Source organism: Anser anser (genome assembly GCF_964211835.1).
Source record: "Anser anser genome assembly, chromosome: 14".
Taxonomy (NCBI): Eukaryota; Metazoa; Chordata; class Aves; order Anseriformes; family Anatidae; genus Anser; species Anser anser.
Window position 1 is genome coordinate 6,438,850 of NC_139735.1, and position 26,374 is coordinate 6,465,223.

Consider the following 26,374-nt stretch of genomic DNA (forward strand, 5'->3'; position numbering starts at 1 on the left):
TCGGCTATGTGTCTCTTTATGTTTTTCTGGTAGTAAAACACCACCACTCCTCATTAGGAGATGCGCTGGGGGCTGGTCAGAAGCTGTCTGGGTCACAGAGAAGCAGAATTTGGTCCGAAAAGCCTCACGTTGCTTGCCCAAGGCGGGAGTAAGGCTGATGCCCTCTCACATGCCTAAAGGGTCTAGGAGAAAGCAGTGGAGAAAGTTTGTACCCGGCACGGATCCCTAACAGCACCCTGCCTGCTGGTCCCCTGCCTGTGGTTGCAGCTGGTGATCCCACAACGGGCGGTGGGAGAGAGCTGGGAAAAGAGGTGTAGGGATGGGGCAGGAGGGTTAGGTAGGCTGCTTGGGAGAACTTGTTCTTCTCCGCCTTCCAAGGCTTTGAGATGCACTGGCATAGGCTTATCAGAAGAGAGTGGGGTTTGTGGGGAGCATCTCTACTTCAGAGGCTGAGTGAAAGGATGGTCCCTGAGGGTGTTTCTGTATGGTTTTCCTTCTCCCTGGCTGTTTGGCCCTTTGAAGGAGGACGGGCTCCTCTCTTCCAAACTGGAAGAAGGTGGAGGAGGCTGGGGCCAGCAGCTGGGTTTCCGCAGCTCGGGTGCACTGGCAGGGTCACCATGAAAGGAGATGGGCTGAGAAAAGCTGGCAGCACTGCGTGGGGTGTGCTACTTCCTGACCACGTGCGGGGCTTCAAGATCTTCCTGTTAAGAAGCCTAACCTGTAGCAGGAAGAATAACCTGGTTATTTGCTGCCACAGGGAATGGAGCTGCGTGCGGGGATTTCGGCTGGCCTTGGCTAACCCTTGCGCGCTGAGTTTACACTGCACAGGCCAAGCCTCTGATAGGGAGACTGAGCAGATGATGCAAATGCTTTTCCTAGCAGGCTGCCATGGGGACTTTCATTTTAATGCGATAGGACCTTGTTGTTTTGCTGACTATTATATGTATATTATATATATATAAAGGAATTTCCCATCCCTGGATTGCTGCCGTTCCCCGAGAGATGCCTGGCATCGCCCCGGCAGGGTTTATTTTAGCTGTTTTGCTGGGTCATCGGTCTCACGTTAAACTTTGCGACAGCGCGCGCCCCTGATTTATGAGCTGGCAGATTGCAATGCGGCGCTGCCTATAAATAAATAGCGGGAGGGGACATCAGCGCCACGCGTAGCCCCGTGCCATCCCCGGGCTGTATCTCTGCTCAGCACAGCAGGGAGGGGTCGGGGCGAGCTTGGGGATATGGCAGCGGGGGGGAAGTCATTTTTAGAGGGTTAAATCTATCTCTGCTTCACGTCACTGATACGTGTCGGGTGGGATGGTGTATAAACAAAGGGAAAACACATCATTTTAGAGGCTGACCGCGGGCTTCTTCGCCGCCCTGCTCTCCTCAGGAGAGCCCCTGCCAGCCTCCGAGCTGGGATGTGGGCGGCTTTCCCCCTGCCCTCCAGGGGCATTGGGGGGGCTCAGCGCACCCCCTGCCCGGCCTGGCTCTCCTCTGGGGCGGAGGAACCGCCTGCTGCGCCCAGGAAGGAGGGAGGGCAGCCGGCTGAGCCCCCCCGCCGTGCCCCTGGGCTCCCGTGGCCGGGCAGGGGGAGCTCGGGCATGGCCCCGCCGCCATTTTGTGCGCGCCCCCTGTCCTCCAGCAGGGGGTGGTGCTGGGCATGGAGCGCGCGCTGCCTGTCCCTTTAAGGCCGCCGGAGGCTGCCTGTCCGTCAAGGCCCGCCGCGCGCTCCCATTGGCCGCCGCGCCCCGTGCCGCACGTTGGCCCGCCCCTATCTATAACGGGGTTTACCAGCACTTTCTCAAGGGCGCCGCTGCGCGCCTCAACCACACTACCGCGTCAGGGCAGCCCCGCCCTTCGCGCCTAGAAGCGCGGGTACTGTCATTCTATTGGCTGAAGGGGCCATCCATCAGATCTCATCCCGCCCCATCAGCGAGAATGTCGCCGCCTATTGGTTGTGCAGCGTGCCGGTCAATCTTCGCTCCCCGCGCAGTAAGGCCGCGTGATTGGTGGAACGACCTGCCTCTCATCCACCCTCCCACCCCCTCTCCCCCTTGCACACCAATCAGCATCCGAACGAGGGCGAGCGGCGCGCTCTGATTGGTGGATCCGCCTGCCGCCGGGCTAGGCTGCGCGCCGGATATATGCAGCCGGCGGCAGAGCACGCCGCTGCGTGAGGTGCTTCTCGTCCGCCGGGGCAGGCCTGTGGTGAAGCGGCGCCTCCCGCTCCCGTCCCGCTCCGCCCGCAGGTGAACGAGGGGGCCCGGCGCGGGCCGGGCCGGCCGGGCGGGAGAGAGGGAGCCGGCAGGGGGCGGCTGAGGGGCGCCCGGCCCCCCCCCCCCGTGCCCTCCCATTCCCCCTCCCTGGGGCAGGCCGCGGCCTGAGGGGGGGCCTGGGGGGACCCCCCCCCGGCGCTGAGGAGGCCGCGGCCCCGCTGACGAGGCCCCCCCGGGCCCGCCGGGGCCTTGTGGCGAGCGCCCCGCCCGCGGCCGGGCCCCTTGAGGGGATGTGGAGAGCCCCCAGGGCCCGCAGCGCTCCCGGAGGCTGCCCGGGGAGGGGTGAGGGGGCGGCCAGGCCCCCCCTCGGGGCTCCCCGGGGTTGTTTTGGGGGCCGGGAGGGGGCGGCGGGGGGGCCGCATGGTGCGGGTCGGGGCGCGGGGCCGCCAGCTTTGTTCTCGGCTGGGCGCGCTCCGGGGGTTTTGTGTCCGTGAGGGGTGGGTTTTTTTGGGGGGGGAGGGCCCAAACCGGCCGGGGATGGGGTGCTGGGGAGCGGGGAGAAAGAGGGGGGTGCCCAGAGGGAGGGGGGGCTGTCCCCGTGGGGCTCGTGGATGGAGGGAGCCGGGGCTCCGGCCGGAGGGCGCGCATCTTGCCCCCGCTCGCGGCGTGACCTTGGCTGGGTCCGAGATTAAGCCAGGATTTAAATGCGAAGCGCTGCTCGCAGGGGGGCTTCCCGGCCTCTTGCAGGGCTCTCAGTGTGCTGCTTGAGGGGCAGAGAAAGGGAAGGGAAACCCACAGAGGGAGGGTTTCGTACGTCTCTCACGTGCGTTTCAGTCTCGAGCTGGGTAATTTAATACGTTACCAATTTTTGGTGGGCTTATTTGGTGACCTTTTTTGTTAAGGCTTGCATACATATAGTCGGTTACTCGCTGCAAAGAAAATGATTTATTTTCTCCCCCCCCCCCCACAATTGGTTGAAAGCAGCATTTGCAGCAAGCCGCCATATTTTCAGTGCATGCTATTTTTGTCTAGCCTGGGCTCTCACAGGCAGAAGTGACAGCTTTAGGAAACGTGGACACTGCTATTGAGCTCCAAAAGTTAACACTTCCAGGTGCCACAGATCTGATGTAGTGCGTGGTGGGTTGTGTTCAGCTAATGAGACCTTGTGGATGGGCATCATAAAGAGAAGGGGGTGAAGAAGTTGGGAAACAAACTGCAGTTGAGTTCTTTTCTGAAATCTTAATTTTCACCAAGTTTTCAGTTTTTTTAATCCCTTTTCTGTAAAGAGTAGGACTAATAGTTTTACTGAAAAAAAAAAAGGTTCTGTGATAGTTCTGTGACTCTGGGGGTAGCAGGGGCGCATCCTGTGAACTGGACTCACCTTTTCCAGGAGCGTTTCAGTCAGTGTACTTCATGTAGTGAAGCTGAGCTTTAGTTTTTTTTTTTTTAGAAAAAAAAAAGGCGGCTTAGTAGGCCACATAGCTAAACTGAAGGCCAGTTGTAAGTATTTACATGCTTAGGGGTCTTGTACCCCAGTAGTAGAGCATCTTTGTGATGAGAATGTCTAGGCTTTTTGTTAGTAACTCATGTTCCAAAATTAGTTTTCCCGAAAGGCAGTCTTAAAACACACTAGCAAATGGAGTTCGGCACAGTCCTAGAAAAAGGATCACATCAGTTTCGGAACCTCTGGAAATGTACATCTTTAAATATAAATCTTCTTTTTAAAAGAATCTTGTATACATAAAATCCAGCTGAATAGTGGTCTCCATTGAGTTGTGGGAAATAGAAGAACACGAGCTAGCCCCAAAAAGGGAACTTGTCTAAGTGTGAGCCAATTTTTTTGAAGGCTGCAAAACGTACTTGAAAGTAAAAGAGAAGACCAGGCAGACCAAATTTCCTTTGTGCATGTGGGTCAAATGTAAACATCAGCATCATCTGAAGGGATTCCTTGCTTTTTTTGGTGACACTGCAACCTAAGAAACAAAACCAAAAGTAGATGGTGGGAAAGCTTTGTGTAGTGTGAGTATAGGACCGCTTTGCCCTATTGTTCATTCTGCTTCTGACACAACGGCATCAACAGAGTTTGTCGCACAACTGATGGTACTCTGGGTTTGAACACCTTGGTTTTTAAACATGAAACCTTCAGGCACCTAATGAAACAGGAAGTTCTTTATTGTAGTCCTGGTTTTAGTGCACTTACTGCCTGTGGTCTCTTGAGAATGTACAGCAAAACTTTTGCCATCAGAATTCACACTTTAAAATAACTTCAGTAAGATGCACCTTGTTTTAGCATTTTTTATGAGGTGATGTTGGTTTTGATATACCATTCACTTTCAGTAGCGACTGAGGGTATGTCTGAAAACTGGTTCAGAAAGCTAGCATTTTTTCTCCTTGTGGACTGTTATAATAGTGTATATTGAGGAGCATGCTTTAATGCAAGTGTAATAAAACAAAAATGGTGTTACTGTATGTGCACATTGATATTTCTGTTCATAACAGTAGTAATTTTGAGAGAGCAGTCATGAGACTAACATAAATGGCTTATTGGATGAGTTAGAAAAAACTTGAAAGTTTGAATTGAGCGTTGTAGTTTTAATACTAGAATTGAGCCTTTTTGTCCAAGGAAGTAGTGTGATGAAAGAAAAATCAAAGAGGAAATCAAAGTAGAACATGGCTTTGGGTGGTGCTAGTTGTTACGCTGGCCGTAGTTCGCTGTACTTGAAATAAACCAAAGGTGGAAGTGGTAGTTTTGTCTAGAAGAGTGGATATTTTTTACAGGTGCCTGTGTCAAACTTCCAGAATTGATTTGAAGAAACTAATAACTTTGTGCTGAAACTGCTAATAGACTTGATAATCTCCAGCTACTTCACTGACCAAATGGAAAAAACAAAATGGGGGAAAAAAAATTGCTACCCCAACCAAAATAAACAAAAATTTTAATCTTCAGATAATCTAAAAAGATGCCTCAAACTGCTGGCATGAGCATTATATAGGTCTGGAGCCCCAGTTTAGCTATATTAAGGCTGGACCTCTTCCAGAAGGCCTAGCTGGTGGAGTACTTGCTCTGAGAGCTTGGAGATTGTGAGCTGTCAGTTACGAGGTTTATAACAGATTTGTACATTCCTTGCTGAGGCAAATCTGAAGTACGGAATCTTAAAATGTGAGTGGCCTTCATCCATTTTCTTCTGCATTGCCCTGTGCTGTTTCTAGCTTCACTTTTGGCTGTTATGCTGATCCGTTTTGTTTTTAAATGTCTTGAAGTAATAATACCATGGTGGATCAGCCTTAATTGCTAGGATCCAGTCTGTATTTGGTGGTTGAGTCTTCTGTGGCTGAAATAGAGGTGACTTGGTTGACTCCTAAAGGCATCTGTTGCTTGGCATGCAGAAAATATTTTGTCAAAATTTAATTCTTGTGACTTTAATCCAAGTGGGAGTGTGCTTATTTCATTGTAATATCTGTGTAGCTAGGTGTTCTAATCTGCTTCATCTGAGTGCTTGGGAGTAACTTTGGCTTTTTACTTTAAGAAGCTGCAGTGGAGCCAAATGGAAAAATTGCAGAGCTAAGAGAAGATGACTGGATCTGCTGCCAACTTCATTGAGTTGTTGGAGCAGCTCTTGGATGTCAAAACAAAACCTGTTCTAATGGCAAAATCATAGGGTATAAGTAGCTACTTCATAGTGAAGCAGTTCAGAGAGCAGCATGGACATAAAGTGACTTAATTTTCATTAACAAAATCAGTAAACAAACCATTCCGACTGTCACTGGCCTTTAGGGTGAAATTTCCATGACTAAAATGTAGCTTTACAGAAAAACAGTACTTCTGATTGTAGGCTAAGGGAAGTTAGAATAGGTCTAGTTAGATACAGAAATCCTTCAACCTAGTGTGGGAGATGGCCTCTCTGGGAGGACCTGATTTTAGGATTAAAAGAAGCGTAGGAATATTTCTGTGAATTCTCAAGGCTTTGAGATTTGGGAGAACTCACATTTTGAAGAGGAGTTAATTTTGGATTTCTGTCAAATCACGGGGGCCAATCTTCTGTGTAAAGCTTGATGCAACATAGTTCAGATCATCGCAAGATAGCTAGTTATGCTCAGGGCAGATTATCTTAGTTTATCTTACATCAGGTCCCTTACAGCAGCTTTGCTTAACTTGCTTTATTTCCATGTCAAGACAATTTTCAGCTTTTCCTCATCAAACTAAAGCAGGATATAAGCAGCCTACGGAAGTGTACTAGTATGAAATGGTGAAGGGATGAGGCATGTTCCATTTGTTTTGGAGCTGTTCACTTAATATAACGTGCCTGGCTACAGATGTTAATGTCTGTATGTCCACAGACACAAAGGGATTCGGGGGCATTGGTACAGGTAGAGGCTGTTGGGATTGTCTTGGGGGTAACTGTTACTGGAGGATGACCAAATTGTTTCTGGGTGTTCTGAAAACAAAAACACAGGTTGCTTACAGACTGTATGGTAAGACCTGCCGCAGGTGAGAGCTGACCTTTACTGCTGTCTCATGAAGGTCCCCCAAACAGCAATTGAAATTCAGACTGTGTACAGGTCTGCTGTCAGCAGCGGAGTCCTTCCACAGGAGGGGTTTAGAAAAGTAGCCATCAATTCAGAGCTCTCTTGCCTGTTGGGCATCTAGGAAGACCAGAGGGATTAAGATGTCTAGTTTGGTGCTTCAGTATTTTCTAGTCGATAAATGTTGAATAATAGCAACTTAAACTTGTGCTTTCTAGAGGTTCTGCTTTACCTATTCTGCATCTCCTTTGTGTAAAGGGTGGCATGCAGATCGTGATGACTCGTTGAGAGGTGCAGAGCCATGCTGGGACATCTGAGAATGGAGGGCAAACACCTCACATTCCCCCATCATAAACCTCTAGTGCACGTTATTGAAATAAACTGCCCGTGAAACTCAGTGTTTTGGTCTGTTGGTAACGTAAGAAATAACTTAGATATGTATCTTCGGAGTTTGAATATTCTTCTCCTGTGATACAGAACAGCGGAAGTTTTCAAAAAGTAATGCAAATACACTAGCTGCAGTCTGAACTTGATGGCTGAAAGGTGACCCTTGCTGGGTCATGGGCACAGGGCAGCTGTTACAACATTAACTCTGCAATAAAACCTGTTTCTTGATGCTAATTCTAAGCAGGAACCCAAATGCTTAGCTGCTTCTGCCAAAGTGCTAGTCTCCTTCTGTGTATCACTAATGTTGCGGTTTTCACTGAATAGAAGTGGTGACTGCGTGATACAAAGTGGTAGAAAATTGGAAGATAGTTGAAAAAGATTTAAAAAGGGGAAAAAAAATACCACAAACAACGTAGGCCTTCTGTTCAGGGAAAGGAAAGTGTTTTGTGGTCAGAGGCTAAGAAGACTTGTCGAGAAACCCTTGTGATAACACTTAAGCGTAATTCCAATTTATTTTAAGATTCAAAGTTAGATCACTTCTGTCTCCATTCCATTTTAAACAGAGCCTAATCTGCTGTTTGTCTTTGGACAGTAAGTGGGCCTTTGTGTTCCTAACTAGGATAATATCTCTTATTTTCCCCACATCACTGTGCCGTACTTACACTTCAGGTAGTTCTCTTTGTATTTGGTTTCTCTGCTTTTGATCTTAATGCTCTTGAAGTTGTATTCCTCTGAAATGGTCACTGTTCATTTAAATTCTCAATAATGGCAGTAAAAAAAAAATCACCAGTTTGTCTCTTTCTTGCTTGGCAGAGCTGAACAATACAAGAAACACTGAATGTTGACTGGAAGCTGGCAGACTCCATCGCATCCATGTACTTGTGGTTCACACTTAGGTTTGTTAGCAAAAACACAGGCTGACTTCTAGAATGACAGCTCTTCTGCAGCAATTCATGGTTTGTTTATTTGTATTCTTGCAGTGTTTAAGGGCTTTACATTGCTGCTGGGTAAGGCTTCCCATCTGCCACTGGCAAGCAGTGGTTTTTCAGTATTAGCATGAGCAGTGTTGAATGTAATTCTGAACTATTTTTATCCAATTTTAAACATAACTCTTATATCTTCTTATCCTGATTATTTTCTAATCAAATTATCCAAATAGTTAATCTTGAATTCAGTTTTCTTAATTTTTTGTTTTCTAGTTAGTACAATGTGTAGCTCTTCTGTAGAGTCCTTCATCAGTATATCTCAAAGAGCATCAGAAAGGGGTTCAGGTATTGTTGCTCTGCCTTTTTGCAGTATCATGTTAATAAAGTACAGAGAGATTTTTACCTGAGGGTGGAGTATTCTGGTTGCTGTCTGACTTCTTTTAGACTCCAGCTCTTGGTAATATCTCAGGTACCCTGTGACCAGAGGCACTGCCTCTTTGTAGGCAGTGTGGCTGTTGGATGGAAGATGCCATTCTTTATTAGTCAATGGAGAAATGGCTGCATTAAGTATCCAGATCCACATCTTGAAGATTATCAGTAAAGGCTCTTCGTACAGTGCTCTGATCTTGGTTGAGGAGTACCTGTCTCTGGAAGTTTGTAGTCAGTACTTACTACTTATGTCCTGTTAATTTGAATGCTCCTAACCTCATGATGTGTTGTTGCAAATTCCATCTTTAAATGTTCCACTGTTCTTTGGGCAAGTTATCCTATTGTGTAGCTTTCAGCATATGGCTTGTTACCTCTTAAGATGATTTTTCAGACTGTTTTCCCTCTGGATCTGTCAAAACTCAAAAGTAGAACTGTCTGCTGGCAGGTAACTGTAATGACTTGTGTATAAAATGCAGGCTGTATTGCTGTGATAGTGCACCTTGTGACACTGTAGCTCATCCATGTGACACCAGTAATGATTCCTGTTTTTTAAAGGAGCTTAGTGCTTTGAAGCTTTTGTTGCACACCTATTTGAGGTGCTTTTTCAGCGCTTCATGGTTTGGTCTTGAGGTTAACAACTGGGGTTGATCTTTATTCCTTCTCCCCCTCAGATGGTTAATGCTGTATTAGAAGAAGGGCATCTCACATCTCGGTGTATCTGGTATCTTGTAGTCTTTTAAATATGCATTTCCTCGAAAAGGCTTACATTACTTGAGAGAAAGCTAGCATAGTGGTACAAATCCCTGGATGAGACAGGCTCTGGAATTTGCCGAGTGATGCAAGTTTGGCTTGTTTGCGTTTCATTGTTCGCTCTGCAGTGTTTTGTATTTCAGTTCACACAGGTACCGGCTGCCCTGGTTTTGTTCAATCAGCATCACTAGCTACCACCAGTCACATAAAATGCGTGGAGAAGGGAAACTAACAGGATTTTTTTTTTTCCTTTGTTGATTTAACATATGCTTCTGGCAGGCATTACATACAAAATATTAGTGAGTTTTATTTCATTTGTACTGGCTGTTTTTCTATTGTCCAAAGCAGCAGTGCAACTGCTTCTAATGCTGGTTACTCCACATAGATAAATGGTTTGTAGCTTTGAACATCCCCACCTCTTCCTAAGGAACCTGCAGAAATCCTGAATGACGCTTAATTACACAGTCCTGTTAATTATTGACCAGACCTTTAAAGTCCAGCAAAATTGCTTTTTTTGCTAGTTTTGTAATGTGATACACTTAAATGTAGATGATACTCTTCCGTGTGAGATTCTCTGGGTGTTTTGAGTTCTCCAAGTCCTTTTATGTTAAGGAATTAATTGACATGAAAATAAGGAAGTAGAATTGCATGAGAAGTTTGATGTCGTTTAAAGGGGAAAATATCTTCATTTGTGAAGCGCATCAATTATATTGTCAGAGTTGCCTTTGTATAGTTAGGGGTAAAGATTTAGAAATGAAAGATACGAATTGTACTTCATAGAAGTTGACTGGGGTGTCGGAAGCAGTGTAACAGCTCTGGGAGAATATCTTAGTTAAGCCTGTAATTAAAAGGTGGTGAGGAAACGACACTTTTTACTCCATAAAATGCACCAATGTGTAGAGAGGCTCATGTGATATTACATTCTTGTCTTACAGCACACCAACAGCCAAAAGAGAGCACGTAGAACTGCTGTAGGATTGTTGCTTGTGTCTGCTGTGTAATATTCCAATCAGAGAACTGCAATCCATTGTAGTGGCTGTTTTTTTGACAGACTGCTTCTTGTATAGAATATAAGTCAAAAATAAAATTTAGACAGCCAATGGTTCACTTTCACAATTGTATAGCAGTCTGAGAAAATACTAGATTTTCTTTGACCCTATTAATTCTGTTAATAGTAACATGCTAATATGCTCTGTGGACCTAAATTTGCTAATATACAATTTACATAAATGGCTCTAATTTACATAACTGTACTCTAGAAATTCAGTGCCTGGCATTGATTTCCTGCCAAGTAGGAGCATTGTAACAGATGGTGGAATTTTCCACTAGCCAGGTGATAACCGCTGTAAAGGAGGTAGTCGTAAGTCTCCTGGCTTAAGGAAAGGGCTCAGTTATGTTGCAGAATTGTTATAATATATTTGCTATAATTTGAATTATTCCATGTTTTTCATATATGGAGTAATATGAATGCATATTTCTGAATGAATCTCATCGGATTTCCAGCTTTTCCTATCAATTCTCATCCTTTAATCTCAATTGACAACAGTGTTTGGATAAACTATCAGGAGTAATGTAGTGACAGCTCAAACATTTGGTACTATTATGATCTGTGCAGTGGAAATGTAGCATAAAGTATTTGCAGTTATTCTAAGGTCAAGGAATAGAAAGGTGAGTAACAAACTGCTCATGAGTGCTAGGGAGCAAATATACTCTGGTGATGCTCGGCTTGTATCATTCAGGTTGCGCTGGCTGGGGCTCAAGAACAGATGGCAACTGGCAGAACAGCAGGTGCAGCAGGAGTAAAAACAGATTGTTGTCCCCTGATTAGGTCACATAGAGGTTTTTTCCCATTTTTTTCAGATCCTAATGAGATCTGGGCACTCTGCTGTTCCTCCTCTTTCCATGGAAAGAGTTGGTTCTGAGACTTTTCACCCTCTGCAGTAGGAGTATGTCTTGTAAATATGACATAACCACTAGCCACTACCTTCCACATGTCTTCAGTGTAGTGCTGGGACAAGTCAGAACAGCACAGAAGACGATGTGAGTGCCGGTGGGTTAATACTCATGAGGAGTCTTTCACTGAGGACAAATCGGAAAGAGCTTTTGGTAGTGAGCTGTGGTGATTCAAGTCCTGCAGGTAACAGTTTACCATTTTGTGAGGAAATCCAGCTTTGTACATTCATATTCTAGAAGCAATTGGAAAATAATTCTTAAAGGAGCCTGATTCCTTTAACAGAACTGTGCAGAAAATCTGCCTCTGGGCATCAGTAGGGATGTGGCTGGATTCTGGAGGAAACTAGTCTGTAAGGAAATGAAATACATTCACTAAACCCCCAACTTCCCCCAGAAAAAGAAAAGCGGGGTGAACAAGGAGTGTGTATGTGCTGTCTTATGTGGAGCTCTTGCCCTACTCAGTGTAGGGGATATGGTAGAACTGGTCTTCTAATCATAAACCCACAGCACGGGCAAGGTTTTGAACTTTTGTGCAACAATTGAGTCTTGCATTGCCTGGTAAGCCAAGCTGAGTCTAAAAAGTGAAGGTGTTGTCTGCCACTGCAGCTGCTTCAGGGTCATTCTGCTGCTTGCAGTGATCGTATTTCACAAGTGCTTTACAGGAAATAGAAAGTGAAATTAGGAAATCAGCACGGTACCCACAACTTATCCTTACTTGCCCTGTTGTGTTTTTCTTACTGATATTTTGTGGGGATCTAATTTAACATGCACTAGAAGGCAATCAAGTTCATAAATTTGAGGTTTTAATTAGTTACCTCAGACTGTGTTCAGTCTTGGACATCTGTATGTGTGGACATTATGCTTATGATTCAGAGGCTTCTTCAAAACCACAAATACTGGGAACTTCCTAAAATGAAAGCGGTCCGCAGAATCTGAGCACTTCCTGCAGGCCAGACCCAACCGTGGCATAGCACTTTCTCTATGGTTAGCTCTTGAATGTCATCACCAACTGAAAGCTTTTCAATGTATGAAAAGCCTTCGTTAGTTCTAGGTCATGTTTGGTCTTACTCCCTGTGTGCTGTCACATAAGTAGCATTTCCTTGTACGGTGTTGATACGCACACGTCCTACTGGATGACCAGGAGCTCATGTATACGTTCATCCTCTGGAGCCTGTCAGATCTTTCTCCCCTGTATTTAACTAGGAAAAAGCGCGTTTCAGAGATGGAATGAGTAGGCTTTGTTTTAAAACTTAAAGAGAAAGTGGTGTGAATAACTCACCTTTTTTTCTGTTAAAAGCAGGACAATACACATCAGTGCACACAAAGCTATACCAAGTTTTGCTGTAGTAATAGCATTTTAGTTATACCTTCTGGTTTGAATCTTAAACTGCATACCTCCCAGGATAGGAATTAGTGTATTGTATCTCTATCTAGACTGGATGCAATGCATACTGACCGTTACTGGTGGTTTGGGTGGAATCACATCCTCAAATACGTTACTGGCATGTTCTGCCACTGCTTAACTGTTTCATTGTCTTTCATTTGTAGCATGTTTTGTGTTAGACCACAGTTTGAGATGGAAGAAGGGTGCCAGATTAGTTTGGATTTAGCTTTATGCAAAATCCCATGTTCCATGCCTCCTCTTGTATTCTTGTTTGGGGCAGGGGGGTGTTGAAATTTGTTTTTTCAAAACCATGCTGCTGGATGTGTGAGGAATAGCTTCCTTTGCAGACCTATACGTGGCATGCACTTGAAACTGTTGATGTAATACCCTAACCTGGTAGGTCACCTCTGTCTGCTGAAACTACAATTTGTTATCTGTTCTTAGCATTTAAAGGAGTGCTTGTTTGTTGCTTTCACCACATTTCTTGAATTTCAGACAAGATCCTAGGGTGAACAGGATGAGGCTTTGCACAACCGCACAGAAAAGGCAGTCTGTCCTCACTGGCTTTGTTCAGGTGATAGTTGTGGGCAACTCTGTTTACCCTGGCTACAGGGTGCTGCTATGTGACAAGAGAAAACTTGTCCCAGCGTAACTGCCATGGCATGCGCTTTGCAGACTCCATTTGGATTGCTCTGCTAGAGGACCCTCTTAGTCTGACTTCCATTGTTTAGTTCTTTAGGTAACACTGCCATTTGAAGCTACTCATAACTGCAGTATTAAATAAAAGCACGTAAGTGAAAGATGCCTTCTGAATTAGTGGTGATTTCCTGGGGCTCAAGTTGGTACTGTATGGGTTTGGATTTGCAGAAACACCTGAACTGTGTGCAGCAATACCAGAGCGTATTTCTACATTCTCCTTCCAGTTTCAATCTGTCTTGTATGAGTTTGAACAGCTTGCATGAATACTTGAAAAGAAAGAAACAGGAATATGCTTTGTTTTGACTGACCTGTCCTGAAGGGATATGTGTATGTTTAATCTACCTGCAAATACTTCTTTCTTGCAATTTACTGACTTGCTGAAGTTGGGTAGAAGGTACCCAGATCAATTTGTCCTTTGGTCTAGGTATGTGACTGATCTTTCAGATTGAAGTGATAGGTAACCTGCTGAGTTCAGGGAAAGTAAGGGAAAAGCAGCATACGTTTGTTTGTAGCACAGTAATTTTGGTATAATCCGATATTCCTCTACAGCACTTGTCACTCACAGGCAGGGAGTGCTGCACTACTGACAAAAATAGATTGGACTTTTTCTGACCTTTTAAAAATGCCCTTAATACAGTAGCACAGGCTTTGCTTTGGAACATCTGACTTTTAATTCTGATTCTGAAGTCAAGTGAGGTAAGTAGAACTTGGATCAACTGTAAATGACTTAGCCACTTAGCAAATCCTATTGAAGAACCATACTTGCTACCTGCCTTTTACTGAGGCCTGCTTGTGCAGCCTCTCCCACCACTTGGTTTTGCTCCCTGGCAGTCCTCTCCTCCTCCTCAGCACCAAAGACTGATGTCTCTGAAAACATATCGGTTAAACTGCTTACTGTGGTAGAACTGCTAACAGGTTTTCGTGTGTGCTTTCCACCATGATTATGTGGCTTATGCTGTCTATTTGAACAGTGATGTGAAATGCTAGTGTTTTATGGAGCTTTTGATTTTCTTTAGCTTTCAGTTGACCAAAGAAATGGTGATGGAGAAGCCAAGTCCCCTGCTGGTCGGGCGGGAATTTGTGAGGCAGTACTATACTCTGCTGAACCAGGCACCTGACTATTTGCACAGGTAAGGCTCTGCTTCACTTGATGTTTTTTTCTGTATGCATTTCTTAATTTTTTTGTTAAAATCGGTGAATAAATTTATTCCCGTGACTTGGCTTGCCAGACTTAAGATTTGGGCATTTAAGTCTACTTTACACAAGACAGACTCTGGGTGTAGTTTGCTTCCGGTTTTGATCAACTAGGTTAAAACATGAATAATGAAGATTAAAGGAGCTATAAAAACTTTTGTTCTGGTTGCTACTGAAACACTGCTAGAGGTATTCTAAATAAAGGTAAATCAGTACGTTGCTTGCTACTTCTAGTTGTAATCAGTATAAATGAAAGCTGGATAAACATTACTTAAACAGTTTTGTTTGTCTTGGTACCATGCCTCCTGACTAGGGGAGAAACTGAAAATGGCATGTACTCCTATATTGGTATGTCTCAGTCATACCACCAGCTGCTTCTTAAAGGAAGTCAGACAAGCTATGAATGTGCAGCGAACTACAATCTGTTATTGAAACAAAATGGTCCTGTTTGACTTGATAGGTATCGTACATTGAGGACTTACTCTCATTTTTGAAGATATGTTTTGTTATATTGTGCTTTAATGTGGTAGATAAGCAACTCTTGAAACTTTCCTTCTTCCAGTCTCAGGGAAGCCTTCAAAAGGCTTTTCAGAGATTTTTCCAGTTAAGTGGACAGCTGACCTCCTCCTTTTGGGTCAGAGGAAAGTTTAGGACATGCTGTGGATTCCAGTTCTAGCCTTTCTTTTTATCTGCTGTCAGAATGCAGTCCCATGATGTTTGACTTTTTAGCTTGTAATTTCTAGTTATAAAATGGGAGGCTTATGTGCAGTGCTTTCAGTACTGTAGATGAACAAAAACTGCTATTGCTCCTTGCTGAAGCTTTAAACCAGAGCTTGATGGAAGCCTTTCACGTCCTGTGTGTTCAGGATACTGTGTTACTTTATAGCTCTTACACAGGAAGAGGAGAACAGGGTTGCACCATCTAGTTTCCTATAAGAGACTTTGTTTTTGGCTATTAGTGCTTGGGTATCTGACAGACCTGAACACTGCAGCTTACACAGGAGAACTTTGCATTTTTTTCTCCTTTGATCAAAAAAATTGTTAGTGACACTCTGGAATTGTATGGCTGTATTCCAGTAATTAAGGCAGGAAAAAAAAATACTTGCTTGTTAGTATATTATAGTGTACTCTAATGTAGAGGCTCTGTGTTGTTGCACAACAAATACTTAAAACTTCTTTCCAACAGGTTTTATGGAAAGAACTCTTCCTATGTCCATGGTGGCTTGGATTCTAATGGAAAACCAGCTGATGCAGTCTATGGGCAATCTGTAAGTACTTGGAAAAACTTAGTGTCATTTCATTCTTTTTCTGGTCTCCTTTGTGGTTGAGGCAAATATCCAGCTGTGATTCATTCACTTTGTCAGTGTTTTCTGTAGAAAATGGGGAGAAACAACTGTCTAATTGTAAACAGCAATAGTTAAGCAAGATGTGCTTCCTTTTAGTAAAGTTAATAAAATTGCTTGCAAAGCAAAACAAAGAGAATGCTGCCAAGTTTGCTTGCTAGAGTTTAGAAATAGAATCTAAAACTGAGTGTTGTTGCCTTTCTTTGGAGGCTGCTGATTTAGCGGAAATGGCTTTCGCAGTGTAACCTTTATTCTGTCCTTTTGTAGGAAATCCACAAGAAGGTGCTGTCTTTAAACTTCAAGGACTGCCACACAAAGATCCGTCATGTGGATGCCCATGCTACCCTCAATGACGGCGTTGTAGTCCAGGTGATGGGAGAGCTCTCCAATAACATGCAGCCAGTGCGCAGGTTCATGCAGACGTTTGTACTTGCGCCTGAGGTATGCTATACTGAGCGACAGTTATTACAGTGCTTACACTCTAATGTCAAGATTTGAGGCCTTTTTGATTCACCGTTGGAATCTGAGGAGTTAGACTAGAAAGGTAGCTTACCACACAATTTAGTAGTAATACTCCAGAGATTCTGAAGGAATGTCCCTGCTTCGGTATGTTCGTCTGTTAACCCAGAATATCGTAACTGCAGATGTAAACATCTAAAAAATGTGGCTACTAGGTACCTGCAACGCACTTTTTCCTTATGCATTTTAAAGTTTATTCTTTGATTTGCCTTCCTAGAACTTACCCTTGTATCAGGAAAGGACTAGTGGAAAGAGGAGAACACTTTGTCCTTTGAAGACAAAAGATCCAGGTTTTCCTATTCTCTAAATGGTTTACTTGTCATTGGAAGGTGGCTCTCAAAATAGGCACCTTTTTTGAACAAAATAGTTCAAATAATTGAATATGATGGTGAAAAAAGGATTGCGAGATCACTTAATTCTTAGCCCTAGGTCAAACTAAAATAGATACTTCACAGAGAGCTCTGGCTCCTACTTTGTCAATGTTTTTGTCAGCTATCAGATTTAAAAAGCACTAAATGAATTTCTTCTCTTGGTTCATGCATGCTTAGCTTGCCTAGTATGATGCTGTTTTTTCTGAATAGTGCAGACTCTTTTAAAGGGGGCAAACTTATATAAATCTTTAAATGGGAGAAGGATGAGTTGCTCCATGAGTTATTGTTACCTTACTTCATTTTTTACATTATTGCAGTTGATTTTATTGAATCAGTTCCTTCCTTTTCCCTTCTAGGGTTCTGTTGCAAACAAGTTTTATGTCCACAATGATATCTTCCGCTACCAAGATGAAGTTTTTGGTGACTCTGACACTGAGCCTCCAGAGGGTAAGTACAGGCAAATCTTGGATGATTCTGCTGGTATTTGTTCCTGAGTCTATTGCGATGCTTAATTCCCAGACTAGAGGAAGCATTTTCTTAAAGCATTAGGCTTCATGGTATTCTAGGTCTCTTTCTTGTCTGTAGTTTTACTCTTCTTTTACTATGCTGTCTATACTTCAGCAAGGATTTGCAATATACAGACGATTGCTATTTTTCTGGCATATTCTGTTTCTGTTAAAAGAACTGTAAGGCTTTTTTTTGAGCAATAGCAATCAGACTTGTAGGCTACAAATCTGCTTTTCTGAAGTAGTTGGAAAATGTTGTTAGACCTTGGTCAAAACTGAGTAACCTAAATGATAGCATAAGTGTAAGGAAATATGTTTAATGTCATGTCTTGGTATGCTGAAGAGCACAAATAGGAAACACAAGGCTTCAAATACATGTTGTGGAAGATGACTTGGGCTTGTACGGAATATTAAAGCTGTGTGTTTTTTCTAACTTCGATTAGAATCAGAGGAAGAAGGGGAGGAACCTGAGGAAAGACAGCAGACACCTGAGGCTGTTCCTGATGATACTGGTGCTTATTATGAGCAAGCTGTCAGGTAATAATTACATTAGATTAAGTCAGGTGTTGTGTAATACAGACTGTAAAACAAGTCAAATGAACTTAATGCTACTCATCATTGTCCCTTTTGACAGTTGAAAGATAGATGAAACTTAAGTGCTGTTAGGCTGAATGCAGGGACACCAGATTTTCTGTAGATGCAAAGTTTTGATGGTCTGTAGCGTACTATTGTGAGACTTGCATGCTTGTGCAGTGTAGCCTCATCTAGACAGATTAGTTTTGTTCTTCCTCTTGAAAGCAATGTGATTGACTTCTGTATTGAACAAGTAGTATTCCTTACCATCCAGTGATCTAATCAAATACGATACCACTTCTGTGTCCTTTTTTTGTGGTGATAATAGCAATGACATAGAGGAACACCTGGAAGAGACAGCTGCAGAGGCAGAGCCTGAGCCAGAGCCAGAACCTGAACAGGAACCTGAGCCGGAGGTGCAGGAAGAAAAATCTGAGCCGGTGTTGGAGGAGTCAGCTCCAGAAGAAACTGCAGAGAAGAGTCCTTCTCCAGCTCCTGCTGATCCAGCCCCTGCAGTACAAGAAGACTCCAGGGTAATGACAATGGGTGGTACTTTTCTGTGGTGTAGTGGCTTCATCAGTGTTAAGACTCTGTTTTGTTCATTGTTCTCGTGCAAGAAGTATCTGGAATTAGATAGAAGTGCTTAGATGCTTTAATTCTTTTCCATGCCCAAGTTACTATTTTCAAGTCCAGTTGCCTCCTTTCCATTGGCTCCTATACAGTAATAGGTAGTTGAGATTATAGGTAGTAACTGCTTGACTAAGATGTTAGGACCTAAAGGAAGGCTTTGAAAACTTGGTAGGTGTGTGAACTGTGACAACAGTGAGAGGCTCAAATTCTTTGTTTGTAAACAGGGCTTCTGAAACTTCGAACAGACTGTAACCAATGTGCTAAATCAGTAAAATGGGTAAAATGTGACTTTATTCTGAGGTGGTGACTTTTGTCACTCTTCAGTGTCAAGAGAAGCAAAAGTAGTCAAATGAATATTCCAGAAAGCAATACTTTGAACTCTCGTTTGATACTTGGTGTTAGGCTGCTGCTGTGTCGTATTTCAATTCTACATGGGTTTCAGAAGTAGGTTAAAGTGTGACTTTGTTACTGTAATACGAAGTCTTCTGAATTGGAGCAATTTAAAGGCTGAATTCAGAATGTCAAGTAAAACTTAAGCTATCCTATTACCCTGTGTCTGTTAGCTATATCATCTGAAATATATTTCAGAGAGATATAAGCACCTGGAGTTGAGTTACAATCTTCATTTCTTTAGACATTTTCCTGGGCATCAGTAACCAGTAAGAACCTCCCTCCCAGTGGAGCCGTTCCAGTATCAGGAATACCACCTCACGTTGTGAAAGTACCGGTCTCACAGGTAGGAATCCAGCACCTAAAGCCATTAAGTGCTAAACTGACTGGCAGTAAGGTTGAGACAGGAAAAATGTAGTGAAATCTACTTGATTATGATCTCAATTCTTGGAGAGACTGAAGACTATCACAGTGTCCTGTGAGATTTAATAAGTGTTATTCCATGTTTTTTGTATTGAGAAGGAATAATTCCTTGTGAAGGAAAAACAGGGAATGCTCATATGAGTGCTGACTGCATCTGTAGTCTAAAAAAAGTTACCCCCTTGGCAGGAGAGGCAGTTTCTCTAATGGTTTTTCCTTTGCCTGCTGATAAACAAGACTCTTGTCATGAATGAATTTATTGTAATATAAACTGTGTAACTGTGGCCTTGCTGAGCCAAATTTAGGCTTTTTTCTATATTTTCAAGGTATTTTATCTGTAACTTCATAGTAAGCTCTTGAAAGTTGAACCCTACTGTTATGTTTGGTTCTTGCATGATAATTTGTTTTTGAATTCATACAGCCCCGTCCTGAGGCAAAACCTGAATCTCAGACCCCACCACAGAGACCTCAGAGAGATCAGAGAGTGAGGGAGCAGCGAACAAACATCCCGCCACAGAGGGGTCCTAGACCAAGTAAGAAAAGCTATAGACTGTAACACCGTTTTTCTTCCCTTTGGTTTGGGGAATCAGTGTGATCTAAGTTTTGAAAATCTCATTAACTGTCAGTAAGTGAATATTTCTACCTAGATGGATATTCTAGGTTATCTTAGTCTGCAAAGCTCTAGAGCATTTTTTAGCATTCTATGAAGTATCCAGGGTTCTATTCGGTGTTTGATTTCAGTCAGGTAACAAAAAGGAAGCAGTTACAAACTTGCTAGTGTGGGATGCTTGCTTCTTTTAATGTGTAAATGGATAGACAGTTTGAATTCAGATCCTATAGTAAGGCATTTAATCTGACCATGTCTAGCTTTTTGTTTATTTGGACTGGATTTTCTTAAACTCTTCTTTTATGTTCAAGTTCGTGAGGGTGAACAAGGTGATGTGGAAACTAGACGGATTGTGAGGTACCCAGACAGTCACCAGCTATTTGTTGGGAACCTTCCTCATGATGTGGATAAGAGTGAACTAAAAGAATTTTTCCAAAGTAAGTTGGCTGCTCTATTGTACTTCTCGGGGTTTGGGGTTATGGCCATCCGTGCGGTCAACAGAACATTCTAATGTGTGACCCAAGAACTTGGCTCTTCTCTTGCAGGCTATGGCAATGTGGTTGAACTGCGCATCAACAGTGGTGGGAAGCTCCCTAACTTTGGGTTTGTGGTGTTTGATGATCCTGAACCAGTTCAGAAGATCCTTAGCAACAGGGTAAAATAAGCTTTTTGTCAGTGATTAGTTGAGTGATTAGTTGCTCTGATAACGGGCAGTGTTTTCCAAGTGACTGACAAGATGTTATTCCTCTTGGCCCCTTTCTAACTTCATGTGTATTCTCAAGTAAGTGGGGTGTTTTCCCATCCTATATTAAGGGCCTGTACAGCACTTTTACAGGCAGCCTTTTGTCATCATAGTAGCTGGTAACAACTCAAGTGAGTTAAAACTTATTTGTTATAGAGGCTTTTCCCAAGAGAGGTTGCTGAGCTCTGCACAGGAAGCAGGTAAATACAGAAAGGTAGAGTCTGACCTGTATGGGCAAGGAGTTTTTTTGCCAGAAGTTGAATAAGAAGAGATTGAGAGAGAGGGAGAAACAATTATCTTTCCTGCAAGCCCATGTAAATGCATAAATTAGAGTGGATGGGCATTAAAGTATTTTTTAATGTAGACTTAAATCCCATAAAAGTACTTTAACATACCTCCTACCCTGCTTTGACCAGTGCTAAATTCTGTTGCTTTGCACGTGTGCCCAGTGCTTTGAGCAAGCATGTGTCCAGAAACAGTAGGGCTCTTCTCAGGATAAGCTTGACTATAAATGAGTTTTAAAGGGTTTGGTAGGTAGTTAATAAAAAGGTAAACCTGATGTCTGTTATCTGATGTAATGCGAGAGTTTGCACTGGGATTGTAATAAGATGCTTTGACTTTATTACAGCTGCTTTGTCCAGCGTAGCTGATGGCTAGAGCAAGGTGATGTACTTCATCCTTAGCTCTGTTAGTTCTGTAACCAGTTCAGCAGAATTAAATAGCTAGACTTTTCATTTGATGAAAGCACGTGTGCTGAAGATGATATATTTTTTCAATATTTTTCACATTCTTGTTTGTGCAACTACTGGAATAAGTTGTTTGGAATGATCAAATCCTTATTCCTGTAGTTCTTAGTTTTTTGGACTTCAACTCTGGCTGCAGTGAGGATTTCAGGATGTTGCCAACCTGTTCATCTCCGTTCTCGTTTCACTGAGGTTTCCGATCTAGCAAGCACTTCTTGCTGCAACTCTAAAAAGTTGAACCTGATCAAAGTGAAAGACTTCACTGGCCTGTATAACAAGGTGGTAGAGAGGATCCAATGTTTTGTGTGTCAGAAGAAAAAACTGGTGGAAGACTGGATTACCACATTAATAAAATTAGGTTACTGTTAATAGTTTAAATAGTTCTTAGTGTCAGAATGCTCAGTATAAGGTCTGAGATTTGTTTTACAGTTATTAGAAAATGGTCAGACTCTGCAACCAGTCCTGTGCTTGGCTGGAGAAGATATTAAAAAAAAAGGTCTGTTCTTTTGAAAACCACTTTTCTTGGATGGAAAGGAGGATATTAGATGAAGTTGCAAGGATCTTTTGACTTCGGAGACTTATGGATATTTCCTTAATGAAAGTACCTCTTTTCTTTTGTTACAGCCTATCATGTTCAGGGGAGAGGTGCGCTTGAATGTGGAGGAGAAGAAAACACGAGCTGCCAGGGAGGGTGACCGCAGAGATAACAGACCACGTGGACCTGGAGGCACTCGTGGGGGGCTGGGAGGTGGGATTCGAGGGCCTCCACGTGGAGGAATGTCCCAGAAGCCAGGATTTGGAGCTGGAAGGGGGATCGGGCAACGCCAGTGAATGCATCGTGGATGTTGACGTGGTGGCGCAAACCCTTTTTTCCTGCAGATTTGTGAATTTCAGCCTTGGGTATCTTGGAATGTGGCCCTAGCCTGTTATAGACTGCTACGTTTGATACTATTTTGGCCCCTTTTTGTTTGTGTTATGGTTTTGTGATTATTTTTTCTAGTCCTTGTCCCAGATTCCAGCTTTGTGGAACAACGTTTTAGGAAAAGTGGATTTTAAAAAGAAAAGAACTGAATTTCCTTGCTCACCTCAAACTTACGGACTGGATTTTTTTTTTGGTACCAGTGGTCTTTCCTAGAAGAATGTCTTTTTGTTTTTCCTTTTTTCTCCCCTTCTACTGAATTTGGGTGCATTTCAGTCAGTGGAATAATATTTCACGTGCATGCGTTCAAGAGCCTGTAGGAAAACATAGTACTTGGCAAGTATTTCAAGGGCAGGAAAGCAAAACTATTGATTTATCCCTTGAGGGTCGTATGAACATCCTCTGATCTGGAGATATTGCCACTTGAAAAATTGACATTCACCTTTCTCTTTGTGGCGCTGTAAAAGTGGAATAATGGGTATCCGTAGAATCTTTTTTCTTTTGATACGTGATCACGGAAAAGAATTCTAACTGCTGTTTTACCACTTTAAAATTTTGGATTGTGGGATAGGTTTTAAATGTCTAGAACTTGACTCTTAAAACACTTTTCCTGAACTTGTGAAATTTTTTTATTGAAATAGGGAGGTTTTTTCATGTTTAGTTTGTATTTGTATAAAAAAGCAAAATTGTTGTGCCTTCTATTTATCTCTCATTCCAGTCTTGGCAAATTGTTTAAAAAATAATAAAAATAAAAAAGGTCTAGATTTGCTTTATCAAGTCAAGAGTATGTTGGAGTTCTTCCAAGGGGAAGATGTTCTTCATTCTGTCACTAAGTTTGTTAGGTAGAGGTGGTTACAGCTGAAGCTTTTGAATACTGTCTGTTTATCAGTTTGGCATTTGAGTAATCAAAACTGAATAGTTCTTGGATGCGGAACTTAAAAATTCAGCTTTGATGGGCAGGTTCTGTTACAAATTTTGAAGAAGTGCTTTTGTCACATTCTTTCTCTCTACAATAAGTGAGTTCCTTTTGCAGTTGAGGCATTAATTTAATCTCCTGCTTCTGTCAGACCTGAAATAGATGTCATTTTTGTCAGAAACACAGAAGGTGCCAGTCTGTCCTGGAATTAACAGAAATGCTCTCCTCTACTTCCTAAAGAAGCTGAATAAATGAATTCTGGTTGGAGAGATCTCATAAGATTTTACTGCACAGAACAATGTATTTTTGTAGCATGTAAACATCTGGATGAAAATGCAGTCTTGAGTCTACACCAGACCTTCAGAGCTCTTGATAATAGACAAGAACCGTTTAGTAAGCTTCTTTTTCTGTGCTAAGGTTCATTTTATCCGTGTTTTCTCAATTTATTAACATAATCTCCATGCATATGCAATACAGATTTCTTGGCCTTTATTCAAACAAAAAACCTTTGTTCTTTGTAGAACAAAACTGCCCTGCTCTAAAGGGCAAGTGGGTACTACCTGCTCCAGAGCAGTAGCTTGCTGCCACTTACAAAGCAACAAACTTAGTGGTTAAGCCTGGTTGTATTTAATCGCAGTGGAGTTTTGTTCTATTTCGGGTTTATTTTCAGTGTTGCATTGCTTTCCTTATGAATGTTTCTCAGATATTTTGGTAAAGTGGAAGAGAACGAAGTGGGACAGCAAATAGCTGTGGTGTGTGCTCTCACAGCCAGAAGTACTAGAAATGCGTACTGCTTCCTCTTGTGGTGGCAGCTGGTATTTAAAAAAAAAAACTCTGCATTTTTCCACATTGGGAATGATCATCAAGTGAAGGTGTGCAACAGAAGTGTTTCACTTGTTTGTTATCCTAACTGCCCTTGTTTGTTATCCTTTATTCTCATATGTTGTGTTTTTCTGGTGTTCTTGATGTTGAATCTGAGATTGCAGTAACAGGTTGCACTTCAGACTATGGAAGTGCTATTAATAAAAATTTCTTTAGCTTAAAATCTGTGAAAGCATCCATAAACCTGAAAAAGCACTTGTGGACAACTCTGGCTTATTGTCATCTGGGTTGAGAAAGGTCTGAGGATTGTCAGCGAAGAACTGAAAAGCCCGTAAGGTGAAGTGTGTGCTTGTTTTCATATTACTCACGCTCAGTATGTTAAATAGTAAGACCCAGCAAGTTATAATCTTATAAGATGATGACAGGTAAAATATTTACAGAAACTGTTCTTGGGATATCTTGTGCAGAAATACTTTTCAGAAGTAAGTTATGTTGACAGCATCTCAAAATACAGGCTGACTTAGATGATTTTTGTCTTTTTATGGTTCTGTGACTACCTAGTAACCAGCTATGCTGAAACAGCCTTCTGTAAAATGTCATATTGGCTTTTTTGTTTAAAGTTTAGTAGCCTTGGGCCCTTTCTGGTTTGTGCTTTGACTGTGTTGTTAAAACCGCAATATCTATTGTTTGAGGTCTTCAGTGGTGTATGTTTTAATGGTGAAGTCTCTGAAGAAGGTGTGATTTGGTTTGCCTCAGCTGGCTGCAGTGGGCTAGAGTACCTACAAGAAGGATAACCTCTAATACAAAAAATTCTAGCAGCTGTTCTTGAACAGAAAATGCTGCGGGGAGTCTTCAGGTGAACAGGACTCCTTGCTAGCACCTCCGCTTTAATGCAGGTGGTGAAACTTTGTTCTGTGATGTGTTCCCTGCAATATAGGAAATTCTAGAAAAGTTGGTCAAACTTCTCTTTAGGCCACTTACACCCACGCAATCGTGCCCAGTGCAAGGACCACCTCGTGATCCTTACCTTAATGGTCTGCCCTTCTGAGGGCACGGGGCTCTTCGGTTTATGACTAGTGTGATCTGGCCTCTTTGGACTGTTCTTAATAGCATAAGATGAGTAGAAATAAGAGTTTATTGTACAGCCATACTTAATACTGCCCAAAGCAGAACTGAAAGCTATGCTACCTTTGCATTTTCATAGGTTAATTGTGCAAGGCCCTTGACCAGGTTTAGTTAATCCCTTTTGCTTGTGCAGAGGGAAGCTGCTTTTGAGACCTTTTAACTGTCAGCTGACTTGCACGGGGCTGTTGTATAAAGCTGAACTGAAATTTGTGTTTGGGACTGTGTCCTGCCATGAGATTCAGGTTGGGAAGTGGGGCTTTGCAGAGAGAACTTCTTACTGGAGTAAGAAACAGCCTGTGTGTAAGATGCTGTGTGGTAACAGCAAGCTTTGACTTGAATCTGAAGGAGGAACTATCTTCAGCAGTGGTATAGGGAAGGGATGCCCTTTACGCTTGATCCCCTTTACACCTGAGTTTGCTTTCCTTGGTGAAAAGGATGGTTCTTGGTGCAAGTAGGAAGATCCAGAGTTGATCTCCGGAGCTGCTGATCCTGTACCTGACTGACAATCTTTGTGAAAAAAACGTGGTTCTTAGTTCCTCTTTCTTTACACATTGCTGCCTGGGGCTAAGAGCAGATGACACACTGGCAGTTTCCCTAATTACTTCCTGCTAAAGCATGCACAAATTATCTCAGTGATTATTTCACTTCCAAGCAGCACCGTTCTTACTCTGGCCAGTAACTTGAAAAACTACTCTGAGATCTTGATAATCTTGTTTGTGTGTTGTGTGGAAGATGAGGCAAGGGTGCGTGTGTGTTTGGGGGGATGTTAATGGCTTGTTTTGAGATACAAAACAATAATTGAGTGAAGTGCTTTCAGACTATTTTTTGAAGATAACAGTTTGAGTGCTGGTGTGTTCTCAGAATGGATTTAAAGAGCAGAATGTTGCCCTTCCTTCCTGGCATAGAAGGCACCTTGCCATGCCCAGTGGGATCTGCTGCTCTGTCAAGGATATTTCAGACTTGACAAAGCACCTGACTGTTGAAAAATACTTTTGTCTGTCTGTTCGATTTGATGCGAGTGGCAGTCCTTTAATGTTTCAAAAAGTCCTTTTGGGTGTCTGCACCACGGTCAGCTCATTTCCCAAAAGCTTTAAGGCTATGTGTAAATAATGCTGTACCCAAACATGCAGAAAAGCATGTGAAGTGCACCCTCCTTCCCCTTGTATGAGAATTTAAGGCCTAGTTTGGGTCTGCGGGAAGTACCACCAGTCTTCTGAGACTGAAATCCAGGGTACTGTAAACATATCGACAACAGAACTTTGTGTTTGGGTAACTGTCAGTGCTGTTTG

General features: G+C 42.8%; 1 protein-coding gene across 2 annotated transcripts; it reads left to right on the forward strand.

Annotated features, from left to right (window-relative positions):
• The first annotated feature begins 2,088 nt into the window (after positions 1–2,088).
• On the forward strand, positions 2,089–22,999 carry G3BP1 (G3BP stress granule assembly factor 1). 2 transcript variants are annotated; one of them, XM_083798880.1, is made up of 12 exons: positions 2,089–2,246; positions 14,282–14,395; positions 15,646–15,727; positions 16,070–16,243; positions 17,049–17,139; positions 17,642–17,735; positions 18,100–18,304; positions 19,036–19,137; positions 19,633–19,744; positions 20,130–20,255; positions 20,343–20,473; positions 21,928–22,999. In XM_083798880.1, the coding sequence occupies exons 2-12, from the start codon at positions 14,301–14,303 to the stop codon at positions 22,132–22,134; spliced, it is 1,419 nt and encodes a 472-aa protein (XP_083655006.1). In that variant the 5' UTR covers positions 2,089–2,246; positions 14,282–14,300; the 3' UTR covers positions 22,135–22,999. The 2 variants fall into 2 exon arrangements, with proteins under 2 accessions (XP_083655006.1, XP_083655007.1); XM_083798881.1 differs by having other exon boundaries at positions 20,364–20,473.
• The last annotated feature ends 3,375 nt before the right edge of the window (positions 23,000–26,374 follow it).